Source organism: Onychomys torridus, chromosome 11 (genome assembly GCF_903995425.1).
Source record: "Onychomys torridus chromosome 11, mOncTor1.1, whole genome shotgun sequence".
In the NCBI taxonomy this organism is placed as follows: Eukaryota; Metazoa; Chordata; class Mammalia; order Rodentia; family Cricetidae; genus Onychomys; species Onychomys torridus.
Genome location: NC_050453.1, coordinates 24,079,112 through 24,093,836, shown reverse-complemented (window position 1 = coordinate 24,093,836; position 14,725 = coordinate 24,079,112). Strand labels below are relative to the sequence as shown.

Below are 14,725 nucleotides of genomic sequence, written 5' to 3'. Positions count from 1 at the left end.
GGGTTTCTGGGCTACACACTGCTTTGATAGAACTGCTTCTGATAGTTGATGGTACACATGGCTCCAGACCCAGAGCTGGTGGTAAACTGTACCACCGCCATGTTGGGAAGCTGAGGTGGGCAGAGCCAGCAGCCACAGTGGCGTTTCAGTCTTACAAAGATGGATATTACACAGAGAATCTGGTTTGTCTTGCTTTGGGATTTTTAACTGCAGAAAAAGATTTGATCATAAAAGCTGTTGAGTTAAACAAATATGTAAATTTTAAAGGTACCTTGACTTCAAAATTTGGATATAAGGATATGTTGCTTTGGAAAAGAGTCTCTGCTTTTGTTTCCACAGAAAGCCAGAGGCTATGGATTTGTTCCAGATTAAGATACATGAGGTTTGATCAGCCAAGACCACCTGAAAGGTCTCCGATGACACCATGGCCCAGATGATCCGACATCCAGAATGGTTTCAAGACAACTGGCTCAGAGGTTCACCCTAATGAACTACTCCATAATCCTAAAATTTTCTTTATGTCCCCATAAGATGCAGCGGCCCCCTCCAGCAGGAAGTAGTAAGAAAAACTACGCCCATATTCCCAAAATTATCAAGCTGGCTTTGGAGATGGAATTGGCTCACTCTTTCTCTAAACCCTGACATATTGTTAAAAGTAAAGGTTAAGAGATTCTTGTGTCCCAAATCAGAAGAGCCCTCTGGTGTGGGGCAGAGAAAAACCAATATTTTTATTTAAATCAGGTTGATTATAAATGCGATCTCTTTCTAAAGAAGAAAAGGGGATAGGATATAGATATAATAGGACAAAAGGGTAGATTAAGGAACTTACTTCTAAAGAGCAACAACTTGTTTAAAATGTTTTACATTGGTATAGACTTTAGTCTATTGATACAAACTTAAAGTTAATTTTGTTATACTGTGGGCATATTTCTACTCATGTTTAAGGTATTATGTTTGTATAGCTCATTTTAAATTGTAATGGATAATTAAAAATAGATTAATAATTAGTCATCTAGGATAATCATACTTGTAGCCATGTTAGTTAAGTCTTCTAGGTATACAAGAGATATTTCAGATAGATAGGTAATCTTCAAATACTTCAAAGACCTACAGAATATGGCATTTAAAATACTTTTAAAATTTAAACTTTCGGGACAGTGAGACATGTCTGCTCCTGGCAGCACCGTTTTACTTCAGAGAGGAGGATGGGCATTGAAGACACTTCATATGGAGTTTATCTTCACCTTGACAAAAATAGCCATTTGGACAAGAAACTGTTCTTGCCTGGACTGCTTGATCGAGTGGACATGCAGGACCCATAGAAAGGTGACCACTAAACTTTGCTTGACAAAATGGTCCTTCAGGTTCCTGCTTCACAGAGGAAACTGCCAGACATTCTACAGGACACTGAGAGAAGTGACCAAGAGACTCTAGCCCTGTGGGCTGAAGACAAATGTCCCAACTCTACAAAGGAACATTAGGTGACTGTCCAGGATGCCAGCTGTCTCTGTCTACTCTTATAAGGCTCCTGAAAAATGCTTACATCCTTCTTCCGGTTCTCAGGTAATATTATATCCTTCTGAGGTCTTTGATGTGGTTGAAGACTAGATAGTTATAATTTCCTCAGTTATGATACAAGATAAGTTAGATATAGAACTTTAGACTCACAAATATAAGATAAATAGGATATCTTCTTTAATATTGTAACTATAATTCTTGCTTGATAATTGTTTTGTTATATGTAATTGTACTATGTAAAAGTTAAAACTTTCCTTTAAAAAAAAGAAAAGGGGAAGTGTTGTGGATATCGCTCTGTGTAAATAAAGTTCTGATTGGCAAGTAGCCAGGCAGGAAGTATAGGCGGGACAAGAGAGAAGAGAATTCTGGGAAGTAGAAGGTTGGGGAGAGACACCGCCAGCCACCGCCATGAAAAGCAACATGTAAAGACACTGGTAAGCCACAAGCCATGTGGCAAAGTATAGACTAACAGAAATGGGTTAATTTAAGATAGAAGAAGCAGATAACAAGAAGCCTGCCACGGCCATACAGTTTCTAAACAATGTAAGTTTCTGTGTGCTTTCTTGGTTGGGTCTGAGCGACTGTGGGACTGGTGGGTAAGAGAGATTTGTCCTAACTGGGCCAGGCAGGAAAACTCTAACTACAAACAGGTACTAAAAACAAAAACAAAATAAAAAATGCAAAAGTATTCTTAAATATTTATCTCATTTGAATAAGAAATACCAAATAAATGGGAATAATAGACATTCATTTGTAGCCAACTGAATAAAAGAAGACCTGATCTTTCTCTCCTCTATTGCAGGATATTTGAACACTGGGTGAAGATGTGTCACTATGACTGGTTTAATAAAAAGCTAAACAGCCAATAGCAAAAGTTTGCGAGGGGCCTGGCTTATTAAATAATGGTACACTGGACAATCGATGCCCACATGGACTTCTTCAGCTATTAAAACATTTAGTTAAATACATGCTCGACAATAAAGAAAGCAAGCTGGCTGTGCCAGTGGCCTGATCATAAGCATCTGGCTCTTGCTAAGCAGAGACTTGGGGTTTCCAAGCTCCTTCTTTCTGAATGTCCAATGCCAGCACTTCAGGCCATGGGACTGAGAAGCCAACAGAGCAAAGTCCACTGCCTTCCACTCACACCACATGACCTTCAACTCAACTTTTAGCAAACTATTTCACACCAAGAGTGGGAGAAAATGTCAAGCATGAGGTAATCCACTACTTCTTGTATTTTCATCTTAGCAAGAGAAAAATGACCGGATTCCTGTCTCATGACACAGTTTATAGCCAATGCAATAAAGTTAACTTTCATTTCCCTACTGTTAAAATGAGAGGGGGGGGGGGATGGAGAAAGAAAGATCTTGCAGGATTTATTTACTCTTCCTAGATATAAAATCCTAGATGATAAATTATAATTAGGAGGTGAAAGATAGAGACAGAATGCATGACTGACCCTTAACTGAACTAACTGAACTACCTGAACATTAAGGGTAGAAGGAGAAATCAATAATTTTCCAATAGCCCTTCCACTATAAAATAATGAGAAACAGCTTTTTACACATGTGGGAAGAAAGTAATCCTTGTATTTTTTTTTAAATCATTTATCCTCTTTATTTAAAAAAAAATCTAGTCTCCTTTAATAAAGTCTCTCCTTTCTCCACGTGAACATCTTTGTGTGTATGTGTGTATGTGTGTATGTGTGTGTGTGTGTGTGTGTGTGTGTGTGTGAGAGAGAGAGAGAGAGAGAGAGAAAGAGAGAGAGAGAGAGAGAGAGAGAGAGAGAGAGAGAGACTTGTTTTCATCCTAGAAAGACATTATTAACAATGACTTTGACTCAGGGCTTAACAGCTGCTGCTTGTATTTGTTATACTGTTTTGAACAAATGAAGGCATATCCTGAACTTCCTTTAAAATTAAAAAAAGCTATTTGGCAATTAAAAACATGCTTCTGTAGTAAGTTCATTAACACAGTCATGTCAGCACCCATCAGGTCCTTATAATATCCATTTTAAAAGGTTTACTTTTCCTTGAACCTTAAACAAAGAACAAATCCCTAATTCTCATGAGTCAAGACAGTTGGAGCCTTAATGAAATTCTGTTCTCAATTTTCCCCTTGCCACTCAAAAGGCACTATAAGGCTGGCAAAGAAATATACTAATTGTTTGGGAGAACAAGATGAGCATAGGAATTTTATGAAAAGACTGTGATCACCAGATACTATGGCTAAAGTATTCCAAATCTCCTGGTATATTTAATTAATAACTAGATATATATATCACATCTGATCTCCTTAGTCTTCAAGAGCCCATTTGCTCTGTTCCTGAAACCCTTAGCCACTAAAAAATGTCTAATTTAGAAAAACACTAACTAGTTCACTGACAATTCCTGTGACAGTGATTGGCAACGGCAACTGAGAGACAAAGCCATTCTACTGTTACTAAGTCTTACTTCTAACCATACACCCCTTATAGTCTGTTCTTTAAAAACGAATGGCTTAGGCAGCTAGAGAGATGGTTCAGTGGTTAAGGTGCTTATTGTTCTTCCAGAGGACCTGAGTTCAGTTCCCAACACCTACATCAGGTAGCTCATAACTGCCTGTAACTCCAGATCCAAGGGACCTGACATCCTCTTCTGGACTTGGTGGGCAATGCACTTGGCAGGGTTTGAATGAGATGTCCCAATAGTCTCAAGTATTTGAATGCTTGGTCCCCACTGGTGTCACTGTTTGGGAAGGCTTAGGAGGTGTGGCCTTGCTGGAGGAACTATGTCACTGGTGGTGGGCTTTAGGAGTTTAAAGACTCCTGACATTCCCAGTTCTCTCTCTCTCTGCTGTGTGCTTGTGGTTGTGTGAACCTCCTGCTTTCTGCAGCAGGCACCATGACTGCTGCTATTGCTCCATCATCACGAACGCTTACCCTCTGGAACCATAAACCCAAATAAACTACTTCTGCCATAAGTTGTCTTGATGGTGGTGTTTTATCACAACAACAGATAGTAACTAATACAACACTCACATGCACATACCAATACATACAAGCAAGTAATTAAAAACAGAATAGGGTTTAAGAAAGAAAGAAATGGCTTAGGATGCATATCACTGAGGAGTTCTGATCATTTCTGTTTTCCTGGTTAATGTATAGCACTCTAAGGGACTGTCAGATGGAAACTCTATTATTGGTTGAAGACTATATTGTCATTTTATAGGAAAAGCAGATGGGCTGTCAATGGCTGTGCTTTTTCATGTAGTCTAAGATTTTTAACATTCAAAAATTCTAGTATAAACATTCATGCTTGTACAATCTGACATTACTTAACATATTTTTCACCAATGAGTATAAACGGTTAATGAAAAAATAAAAAAGGAACAAAGAAACTTGGGAAAGAGATCTAAACACTCCACAGTTGACAAATTAACCAGCCTACATTTCAGCAGTCTGTTCCTCAATTACCAAACAGGCATTGGCTTAAAACGCATGAGAGATGGTGTTTCACTTTCCCTTCATTAGAAACAAACAGTGTAGCTATGGGGTGACAAGGGATAAAAATCAAGGTGCAGTTTGTGGTTTCTAATGCACAGTACATAGTCTGCCATCAGTGCCGTGCTCCACGTCTTCGAGGCTGACCAGCTCCGTCAAGTCTGTGTCCCTCACAACACTCACTCACGCTGCCGCACCGCATCACTGCCCTCATCCTGCCTCCTACTTACTGAGGTACCTTCTGCCACACTCAGTCTGAAGTCATGTACACAGCAGGTGCTCACACACGTTTGCTTTATTCTTTGAAAATGAACTTACCCTTCGAAATGATACGACGTAAAAAGTGTCTCCCCTTCTGCGGATGGCTTCAAAGAAGCCTTGGTAACTTCCCGGGGAAGCATAATACACTTGCAGTTCATTCCCAGAATTTCTACTGATGTGAGAAGACAGAAAATATCATTAATATTCAAACATGTTGAGTCTTCCCAATTCCTTCCTTTCTAAGGCCACATCTGAATCTTAAGAATCTCTTTCAACCAAAACAGTAGCATTTTAACAACAATTTTTACTTTTTAATCTTTTTTACTTGGCACATATTTATGGGGTGCCATATGATATTCTGCTACATTTGACTTATGCAAATGATACGTTTTTATTGCTATTGTTGTTTGGGGTGCTGGAAGACCAAACATAAGGTCTCATACCTGCTTCATTAACCTGCCTGGTTCACAGCAAGTCAGGAAGAGCTATGACGACAATTCTGCCCCACTACAGCTAGCCCCAATCGTGACTGGGTTCCTTCCCACACCACTTCAACTGCTGGACACTGCACTCTCTTAGGAATCTCTGAAATTCTCCTGGAATACTATGTAAAACAAGAGATTCTTTGGAGTCAACTAGACAGGGTCTGAAGTCTATTTCTATCACTTGGTTCATGACTTTGAAAATTATTAAAAACAGCAACAAAACCCCCCTTGACTCCCTACACTTTTCATATATAGAATACACTTTTGAACTATTATACAAATTTAAAGATAAGATTATGTAAAGCACCCAGCCAGGGTGGATGAGATGGCTCAGCAGGTAAAAGCACCTGTCACACAAAGCCTAGTGATTTGAGTTCAGTTCCCCAGAATCCAATTAAAAAAATGCTGGATCAAGCCAGGCAGCGGTGGTGCACTCAGGAGGTAGAGGCAGGTACAGCAGAAACAAGAGTGACCCTGCATTAACGAGGTGGGAGGGAGAGCTACCTCTCCAGAGCTTTTCTCTGACTTGACTTTTTCTCTGACTTCATTACACACATATGTTGTTCGAATCTTAGATGGTCTTTTAATAAAAAAAAACCTGGTACTAGATATTGGGGTGACAGCTGAAAGATCAGAGAAGCCAGCTACTACTTCTTACCTCTATAAAATCCTCAGCCTAAATAGAGTGAGTTCCTGTTTCCTCACGCCTTATATACCTTCTCTGTCCTGACATAATACTTCCTGGGATGTGTGTTTCCCAAGCAGAGGCATGCAATCTCAAATGCTGGGATCAAAGGTGTGTGACACCACTGCCTGACCTCTATGTCTAATCCAGCAGCTGGCTCTGTCCTCTGATCCTCAGGCAAGTTTATTTGGGTACACAATATATCAACACACACACACACACACACACACACACACACACACACACATACAAAATAGTAATTTTTTTAATGTGATCACTCAGCAAGATACCTACAAAAGAGAAGGAAGGTAATATCCCTCTCCCTGAGGCTTAGAAAACAGATAAAAATCAAGAACAAGAAAGCAGTATGTACTTTGGGTTTTCAGCAAAATTATGACTGAAAAACACTCTAACTAAATCTGTATTTAAGAGACTTGGGAGAGGTGATCTTTTTATTAGGATTGTTAATTGGTAGTATATGTTCATTTAAACTGATATAAAAGTCGTAGAGGAGCACTCAAAGGAGATATGAATTTCAACTTCACTAAAATTATAATACAGTTCAAGCCCTCTGGCCAAGAGCTTCGCATCTTCTTACCTGATGCTAGTGGTTTCTGTGTACTGGACAGCCATCAGCTGAGAATTTGAGCCCTGTTCCAGAGCACCCTGGAAGAGAGAAGGAGATTTAGGAAACAACACGAAAAACCTCCAATACTGACTCATACTTGGATTTGTTATTTAGAATCGTTCTGGTCACACTATAGGTTGTGAATATATCTTACACAGTCTTATAGAGACATTTCAGGCACTTCCTACAAAGTTTACAGAAAGAATGAGAAAGTTCAGTCAACCACTGCAGGGTTTTATAACCAAGCTGTACAAGCATTACTGGGCATGTAATAACTTTCATTTGTCAAAAAATTATTGTTACAGACAAATTCCTAAGAAATAGGAAAGTCTCAAAATGAGGAATATTACTATTATTACATTACAAAGGGACCTTATTGTTACTTCACAGCAATAAGTATTTTTGATATATAAATAATAGTTTAATCATAAATCTGAAATTTATTAATTGTTGTGTTCATACATCTATCTTTATATGAAGTTGGGCTTCAAAATTAGGTATCTGATTTCTTTTAAGAGGCTCAGGGTATGATTCAGGGTAAAAGTTCTATATAACAATAAAATGTGATAGATATTAAAACAGATGCTGATGCAAAATGCTTAAGGGGTGGGGGAGAGAACAAGTTTCTTTGGTAAATGGTACCAATGTGCAGGGATGACTTTGAGGTTTCCACTTTCTGGATCCACAACAAAGACCTTATTTGGTCATTGTTAATGATTAGCATATACACCCATGCATGCACATTACTGCCATGCTAGTCACTTAGTGATAATTGTTAATAATTAGCATATACATCCATGCACACACATTACTGCCATGTTAATCACGTAGTAGACATCTCAGTCCTCAGATGCTATACCATGCTATAGCAGTACTTGTATACGATAACCTTATTTCACTGAATGATGGCCTCAAGCTCAAGAGGAATGATGCTGGAGGTTTTATTACAGTATACTGTTATGAATGCTCTATTATTGCTTAGTCTCTTATTGTGCTTAATTTAGAAATTAACCTTTTTTAGAGCTATATATGGATATAAAAACAATATATATAGGGTCCACTATTATCCATGTCACATCATCACAGTCTACCTTGGAATAATATTTGAACAGTATAAAAACTTTGCTATAATCCCACCATTCAGAAGGTAGAGACAGGTGAGCTCAAAACCAGCTTCTATATAGTAAGTGCCAGGCCAGCCAGGGCTACTTGACTCTCCTTTGTAATCTTATAAGCTATAAATTCCATAGCTGTTTTTATTCTTTTTAAAAATACAAGTTATTGCTGGGGGGTGGTGGCACATGCCTTTAATCCTAGCATTCAGGAAGGTAGAGACAGGTGGATCTCTGAGTTCAAGTCCAGCCTGGTCTACAGAGTAAGTTCCAGGACAGCCAGAGCTACAGAGAGAAACATTGTCCCCCAAAAAACAAAAACAAAAACAAAAAAAAAACTGAAACAAAAAACCCCAAGTTACTGAGAAATGTGGGGAGGGTATTGGTGTGTATGGGGTGTGGGGCACACAGACTTTATTTTCTTATGGTCTATTAGTTTTATTGGATATTTATTCATGCTGCTGTTTTTTCTTCCTGCTAATCTTGGGTTCTATCTGGCATTTTTCTTAGTCTAAAAAAACTTTGGAATTTTCTTCCCCTTTACAAGAGAGTATTATATGCCCTATGATGGCCTCAAACAAATGATTTTCTTGCCTCAGCCTCCTGAGCACTAGAACTGTAGAAGTATATCACTGTGCCTATCCAGAATTTCTTATAGTTTGGCCCAATTAGACCAGTGCTTTCAAATATAGTATACCTAAATAACCTTCATATCGGAAGAAATTTTCACTCACCCTTGACCTTTACTAATAAATAGCTCTAGTCTAAAGAGGATAACACTATGAAAGAGAACAAGTCAAATCAAAGATACAACACTTTAATCAAACCATAGAATGTTTTAATGTCAGTTTACAAAATTCATAGCATACTTCATAAGACTGACATCTTTTTTGTATCAAAAAGAAATAACTAGAGGGGAGACATCTGAAATGGGGGTGGGGAAGTTTCAGAGCAGCACAGGCTTCCAACACAAAGAAAAGGCCAAAACAAATTCTTACATGCTTTACTGTTAACAGCAGCATGACCAAGGTGACTGCTCTCCTTCCAGATGGCCCAGAGCTTCCTTTACTCACACAAATACAGATTCATCCAAGTCATTCCTTGTTGGGTAACAGCTGAGATTCCTAGACTTCTGCCTATTATCTAAGTGTCCAGTAGAAAGATCTGTACCCAAAGAGCAGAGAAAAGGGCTGCAGTCTAAACTGCAGATCCATAAATGAATGGGCTCTAAACTTAGGACACCAGTATTCCTGTGCATTAGAATTCTTTCAGGATTAGAGAATAACTCTTTCACAGCTATGGAAAACAGGAAAGAAGAGTATGACAAATTACATATAAAGACAAAGCAAAAACCTCCATGTAGGCCAAGATTATAATTTAGTTCTTATAAGTTAGCTTAGTGACAGTGATCTATCCCTGTCTCTTGTGTTCTTCCTCTACACAACAAAGGACAGAAGCTTGAAAGCACACTACTGGAACCCTTCTGTCACTGGGGTCACTTAGACTCCTTGAGTAAGATAAACTTACTGCAAATGTAGAAGCAGAAACCAGACAGTCCCCCATCCCTCTGGCTGTGCTGGCAGCTGACACACACAGTTTAGCAGACCAGTGTGCTCCGCAGTGCTAGGCCCTGTATCCCAATGCCAGGAAGCAACTTTGGGACTGTCCGCAGCATTGGCTGTGATTGCCTATACCCTCAAGGAGTACTAACAACCAATAAAGCTGCGACAGGAGGCAAAGAAGAGGTTGCAGAGGCCCAGAAAGCACATCTGGGATAATCACAGACACAGACCCTCAGAGTCAGAACTCAAGCTCAACTGTACAGATTCTAATTTTCTTATGGCAAAAAGCAGCTGTACATGGTTAAAATCTGTGCTTCTTGATATCCTTTTAATATGCTTGAGTATGTTATATAATGTTTCCAAATAAACAGTTAAGCTTGCGCTCTCCCTTCCTTTCTCTCTCTCTCTCTCTCTCTCTCTCTCTCTCTCTCTCTCTCTCTCTCTCTCCCTCTCCCTCTCCCTCTCCCTCTCCCTCTCCCTCTCCCTCTCCCTCTCCCTCTCCCTCCCCCTCTCCTCACCTCCTTTTCTACCCCACCCTGACCCCAGGCAGTCTCACTCTAGCCCTGTAGCCCAGGCTGGTCTAGAACTCATTGTGTAGCCCAGGTTGGCCTCAAATTCATGGTAATCTTCTTGTCTCAGCTTCCTGGGTTCTGTGACTACAGATGCAAGCCACTGGCACCACGCCCAGCTGAGATGCCTCTCTTTCCCTCACTCCCTCCTGTACCCCTTCCCTTTTTCCCTTTCTTTCTTTTGAAGACAGGGTCCCATTATGGTGCCCTGCCTGACTTGGAATTCATATAGACTAGGCTAGCCTCACACTCACAGAGATCTGACTGCCTCTGCTTCTCTCACCCTCCAAGCACCACAATTTGAGCTCCAACAGGCTCAGCAAATGTATTAGCACCTAAACAAGCATGCAAACCAGGCAAACAAATTTATATCCAAAAATAAAAACCTCTTTCTTGCTTCTTAGTCTCTACCCCCATAAATGGAGATTTCTCTGTACAGTTATCTCCACTTTTCCATGTTACTACCCAAATTCACTTCCCTGGGCTTTTGTGATTACAACCACAATGAAATGGCCATCACAGTCACCAAAGACTTCTAATGGTGAGTTTTAAGAGTAATCATCTTCCTTGTTTCACAACCTGTTGGCTGGGCTGGGAGCAGCACTACCCTTTACCTTCTCCTCTTACTGCCCAGCCACTGTCAGGTGCTGGTTCCTTTGCAGCCCATGGGCAACACCCAGCACTCAGCACTTTATCTTTGGTTTCACACTGGAAAGTAGCACCCAAAAATCAAACATTTAGCCTCAACCTCTCTCCTAAAGTTCAGACTTGGATACAGGATTGTCTACTGGACTCCTTCAATTGAATGTCAAAAATCCAAATCTACAGCTCTTGACTCCTGTTTGTAACTCCTTCCTCAGTCTTTGTCCCAGTAAAAGGCATCAATATTAATCCAGCACTTAAGACACAGAAATTACCACCAATTCCCTTTTATTATATAGCAACAATTCCTTAACAGTTCTACTTTCAAAATATAGTTAGGTCCCCATTCTTTCCTACACCTTCATATCTACCATAATAGAATAGACCCAAAGATCTCTCCTCTCAATCAGTGACGTGGCATTTTAACTGACCTATCCATTTCCACTCGGCATCCCCTCAGTCCACTTTGTGTGGCAGCTAAAATGATAATTGTGTCTCTTTGCTTTTGTTTTATGAGACAAGGTCTCACTATACATCCCACGATAGTCTTGAACTCACAATCCTGCCTCTGTCTCCCAAGTTCACTGTGAGCTCTACCACTCCTAGCCAAAATGATCTTTCAAAAATATAAATCAAATCAAGTCACTCTCCTGACCAAACTCAGCAGTGGTGTCCTTCAGGCCTGGAATGAAATCTAGAATTCATAGCAGAGCCTATGAAGCTCGCTGAGATCTCAGCTCTCCAGCCCCTCAAGTCTGATCTACCACTCTCCCTCAGCCATTGCATCCCTCCAGCTTTACCCAACTTCTTAAGGTTCTACAAATATGCAAGCTGCTCCCTCCTGAAGCTCTTTGCATTTGCTATTCCCTTGTCTGGAAGCCATTTCACTGGATTTCCCCCTAAATCCTAGAGCTATGAAGAATTTGCATAGGAAATGAGTTTCTATAACATCTAGCTATAAGATTCTGAGATTGTTATAACAGCTAAATCAATTACTTTGATACAATATCTTACTAAAGTGGAATTTCTTCAGAAAAGCCTTCTCAAATGATTTAATCTAAAGTAACCACTAATTTCTGTGTTTAAATTCTAATCTTCTCCCTAGCTTTATTTTTCCATAGAAAACACAGCTCTCATTTTGAGAGAGAGAGAGAGAGAGAGAGAGAGAGTGAGTGTGTGTGTGAGTGTGTGTGTGTGTGTGTATGTGTGTGTGTGTTCCTTAGTTCTCCCTGGCTCATTATCATCACCACAGTAATGTTTACTGGGAAAATGGTGTGCCAACTGATAGGTTATGTGCTTCAGAAGCAGTAACAAGTAGGACTCAAATGTCATTTTTCAGCCAACAAAGAAGTAGAACTGAAGAGTCCTAAGTCCACACCACTGTTAACCTGGAGTAGAACATGTCTAAGTTCAAAAGTGCCTGCATGCTCTTCCTTACAATCTGCCACGTGTTTCCTTTGAAAGGCTCTAAGAAGAGGGGCTAGACATTGTTATTGATTGCATCACCTGTGCAGAGAAGCTGGGGGAGTAGAGGGAGCAGTAAGCAGCGCCGTGCCTGAATGGGGCACACTACTGCTACTATAAAGACCTGCACGAAGTGCTACAAAGCTGGAGAGGGTGGAGAGGGTTTCAGTGCAAGGACTGCTGCATCCGAAGCAGCCGCGGTGAGGGAGGGAGAAGGCTTAGGTTCCCACATCTCCCAGGGAGAGAGCACCCCGCCAGGAGAAGGTCCCAGCCATGTGCTGCCATTTCTTACGACATGAGCGGAAACGAACCTGGAGAATCCGGGTTTTCTGCTGGTTATTTGTCATTCTTCTTGATTTGGTCCTTTCCACTTCGTGTCTGTGAACCCAGCCTCGAAGCTCATGGTTCAACCTAGCAAACAGATTAGTCACATATATTTAACAGCAGTTAACTGTCTTACTCTTCTGTTGGAAATTAATTGTTCTGTAGGACTCAAAGAACAGACCAACATACCTGACTACTCAGCAATGCTTTTTGATTTGAAAAAAGTACTAAGACGTTTAATATCGTTTTTAATAAGCCATAAATTGTTATAAAGCAATCTCCTCAATCATGTATTCAAAATTCAAAGAAATAAGGGAAAATATGTCCAAAACAATATATTGTCAAATATTACTTTCCTAATTTGAAAAAAAAAAAACAAGAAAAAAGATGCTATCGGTTGAGTATATTATGTCCACAAGTTTAGCCATGCCCTGAATTTTAACATTCACTTCATCCTTTAGTTTTCAAATAAGACACACAGAAACATGCAATCACCACATTAAATAGACCCCTGACCATCTCTACCAGGTTGGTAGAGAAACTAGACAACTGACAGGCTACAGATATCCACCAAGTAATTCAGATTCTCTTGGCCTGTTAGTAAATCCAAAGAAAGCTGTCTAAGTTCTGCAGCCACCATGGGAGGACAGGCAACAGCCCAGCCCACTCACCTGAGAGACTCGGTTGTATTGATCAGGGGCTGACAGGGAGGTGGAGGAATATAAAGTAGTGGTTCTTCAGTGAGCACCATTAAGGCTTTGTCATTTGAAACAGAAGGATCATATCTGAAACAAACATACAGCAGAATTGCTTCCTTGCATCATTAGCTTTATAAAATTTACTGGTATTGATTTTTCATTAAAATAAACATATACCAGGTTGAACATATTGTGAGGTAGAAATGAACATAATGGGAAGAATAAAGTATGAACTGGATGGTAGAACTGTCATTTTCTGAGTTCCTGAGAGGTGGCAGAGTAATTCCCATTTGCTTAGCTGCTCTTCCCTGGGCAGAGCATCGGCTGTGGCTTTGGTGAACTCAACGAACTCCAGTGCTGCTGGGGGAGAGGAGGTGACACGGTGTGAGGGATCTAGGGAGGAGCTGCCAGGTGACAGGAAAACATTATTGTGTGACAAGGTCTAAGGATCTGCAGTCACTTGCCCTTCAGTGACAACAAAACTAAGCAGTCTCCCTGAAACAAGTTTGTGTGAGGTGGGAGAGTAAGACATAAAATATTTAGCCTGAGAAAAGTGCCCAAGTTGAAAAACTGAATAAAACTCTAGAGCTGTTGATGACTTTGCGTCACTAATAAACATTAAATGACAATAACTAGTTACTCTAGTAACGTGAAAAGTACACTTCTGTACCGCCATACTGCTTTATATCACATGAATTCACACCTAGAGTGTAATAAGAAACAAAGCCTGAATTGAAAAGTAGAATCTGCAGGCCTGTTATTATTGGTTATTTCCTTCAGTCTACTATTTTACTCTATCTCACTAAGAAGTCTTAGATTTGCTCTGAAATTTTTTATAAGATGCTCTGAGTTTATAAATTAGATATACTAAAATACAAAAAAAAAGTGAACATACAAAACTGAACATGGTAAGATTTGCACTTTCATTTATTCATTCAATATTTGCTGGATACTGCCTATGTGCCAGGTAACCCAAAAGAGTGCATGCAAGACAAGTCTCTATCATCAAAGACCTAAAAGGGAAGACAGCTCAAACACAAGAAAACAAACACATGAAATTCAGCAAAACTGAACTAAGTGTTGTAAAAGAAACAGAGGTCTCAAATAGCAAAGCATGGCAGTGTCTGCTTCAGATAAACAGTCTAAGGAAGAGATGGCATTAAGTCAAGGCCTAAATGACAAGAAGAAATCAGCCCATGGAAACTAGGAGAAGTATATACTAGACAGAAGCAGTGAGGAAAAAGCAGACTCAAGAAACACAGAAGACTGCTGAAGAGTTGTGTGCACATGAGACAG

General features: G+C 39.9%; 1 protein-coding gene across 1 annotated transcript in view; it reads right to left on the bottom strand.

The window, feature by feature from the left end:
* Atf6 (activating transcription factor 6) overlaps positions 1-14,725 on the bottom strand; it is a 167,473-nt gene that overhangs the window by 70,380 nt on the left and 82,368 nt on the right. Inside the window, exons 12-15 of the mRNA XM_036202679.1 lie at positions 13,403-13,516; positions 12,719-12,818; positions 7,029-7,096; positions 5,318-5,432 (exon numbers count right to left, since the gene is read on the bottom strand). Coding sequence (XP_036058572.1) covers positions 5,318-5,432; positions 7,029-7,096; positions 12,719-12,818; positions 13,403-13,516 — 397 coding nt within the window. The remainder of the gene's footprint in view (positions 1-5,317; positions 5,433-7,028; positions 7,097-12,718; positions 12,819-13,402; positions 13,517-14,725) is intronic.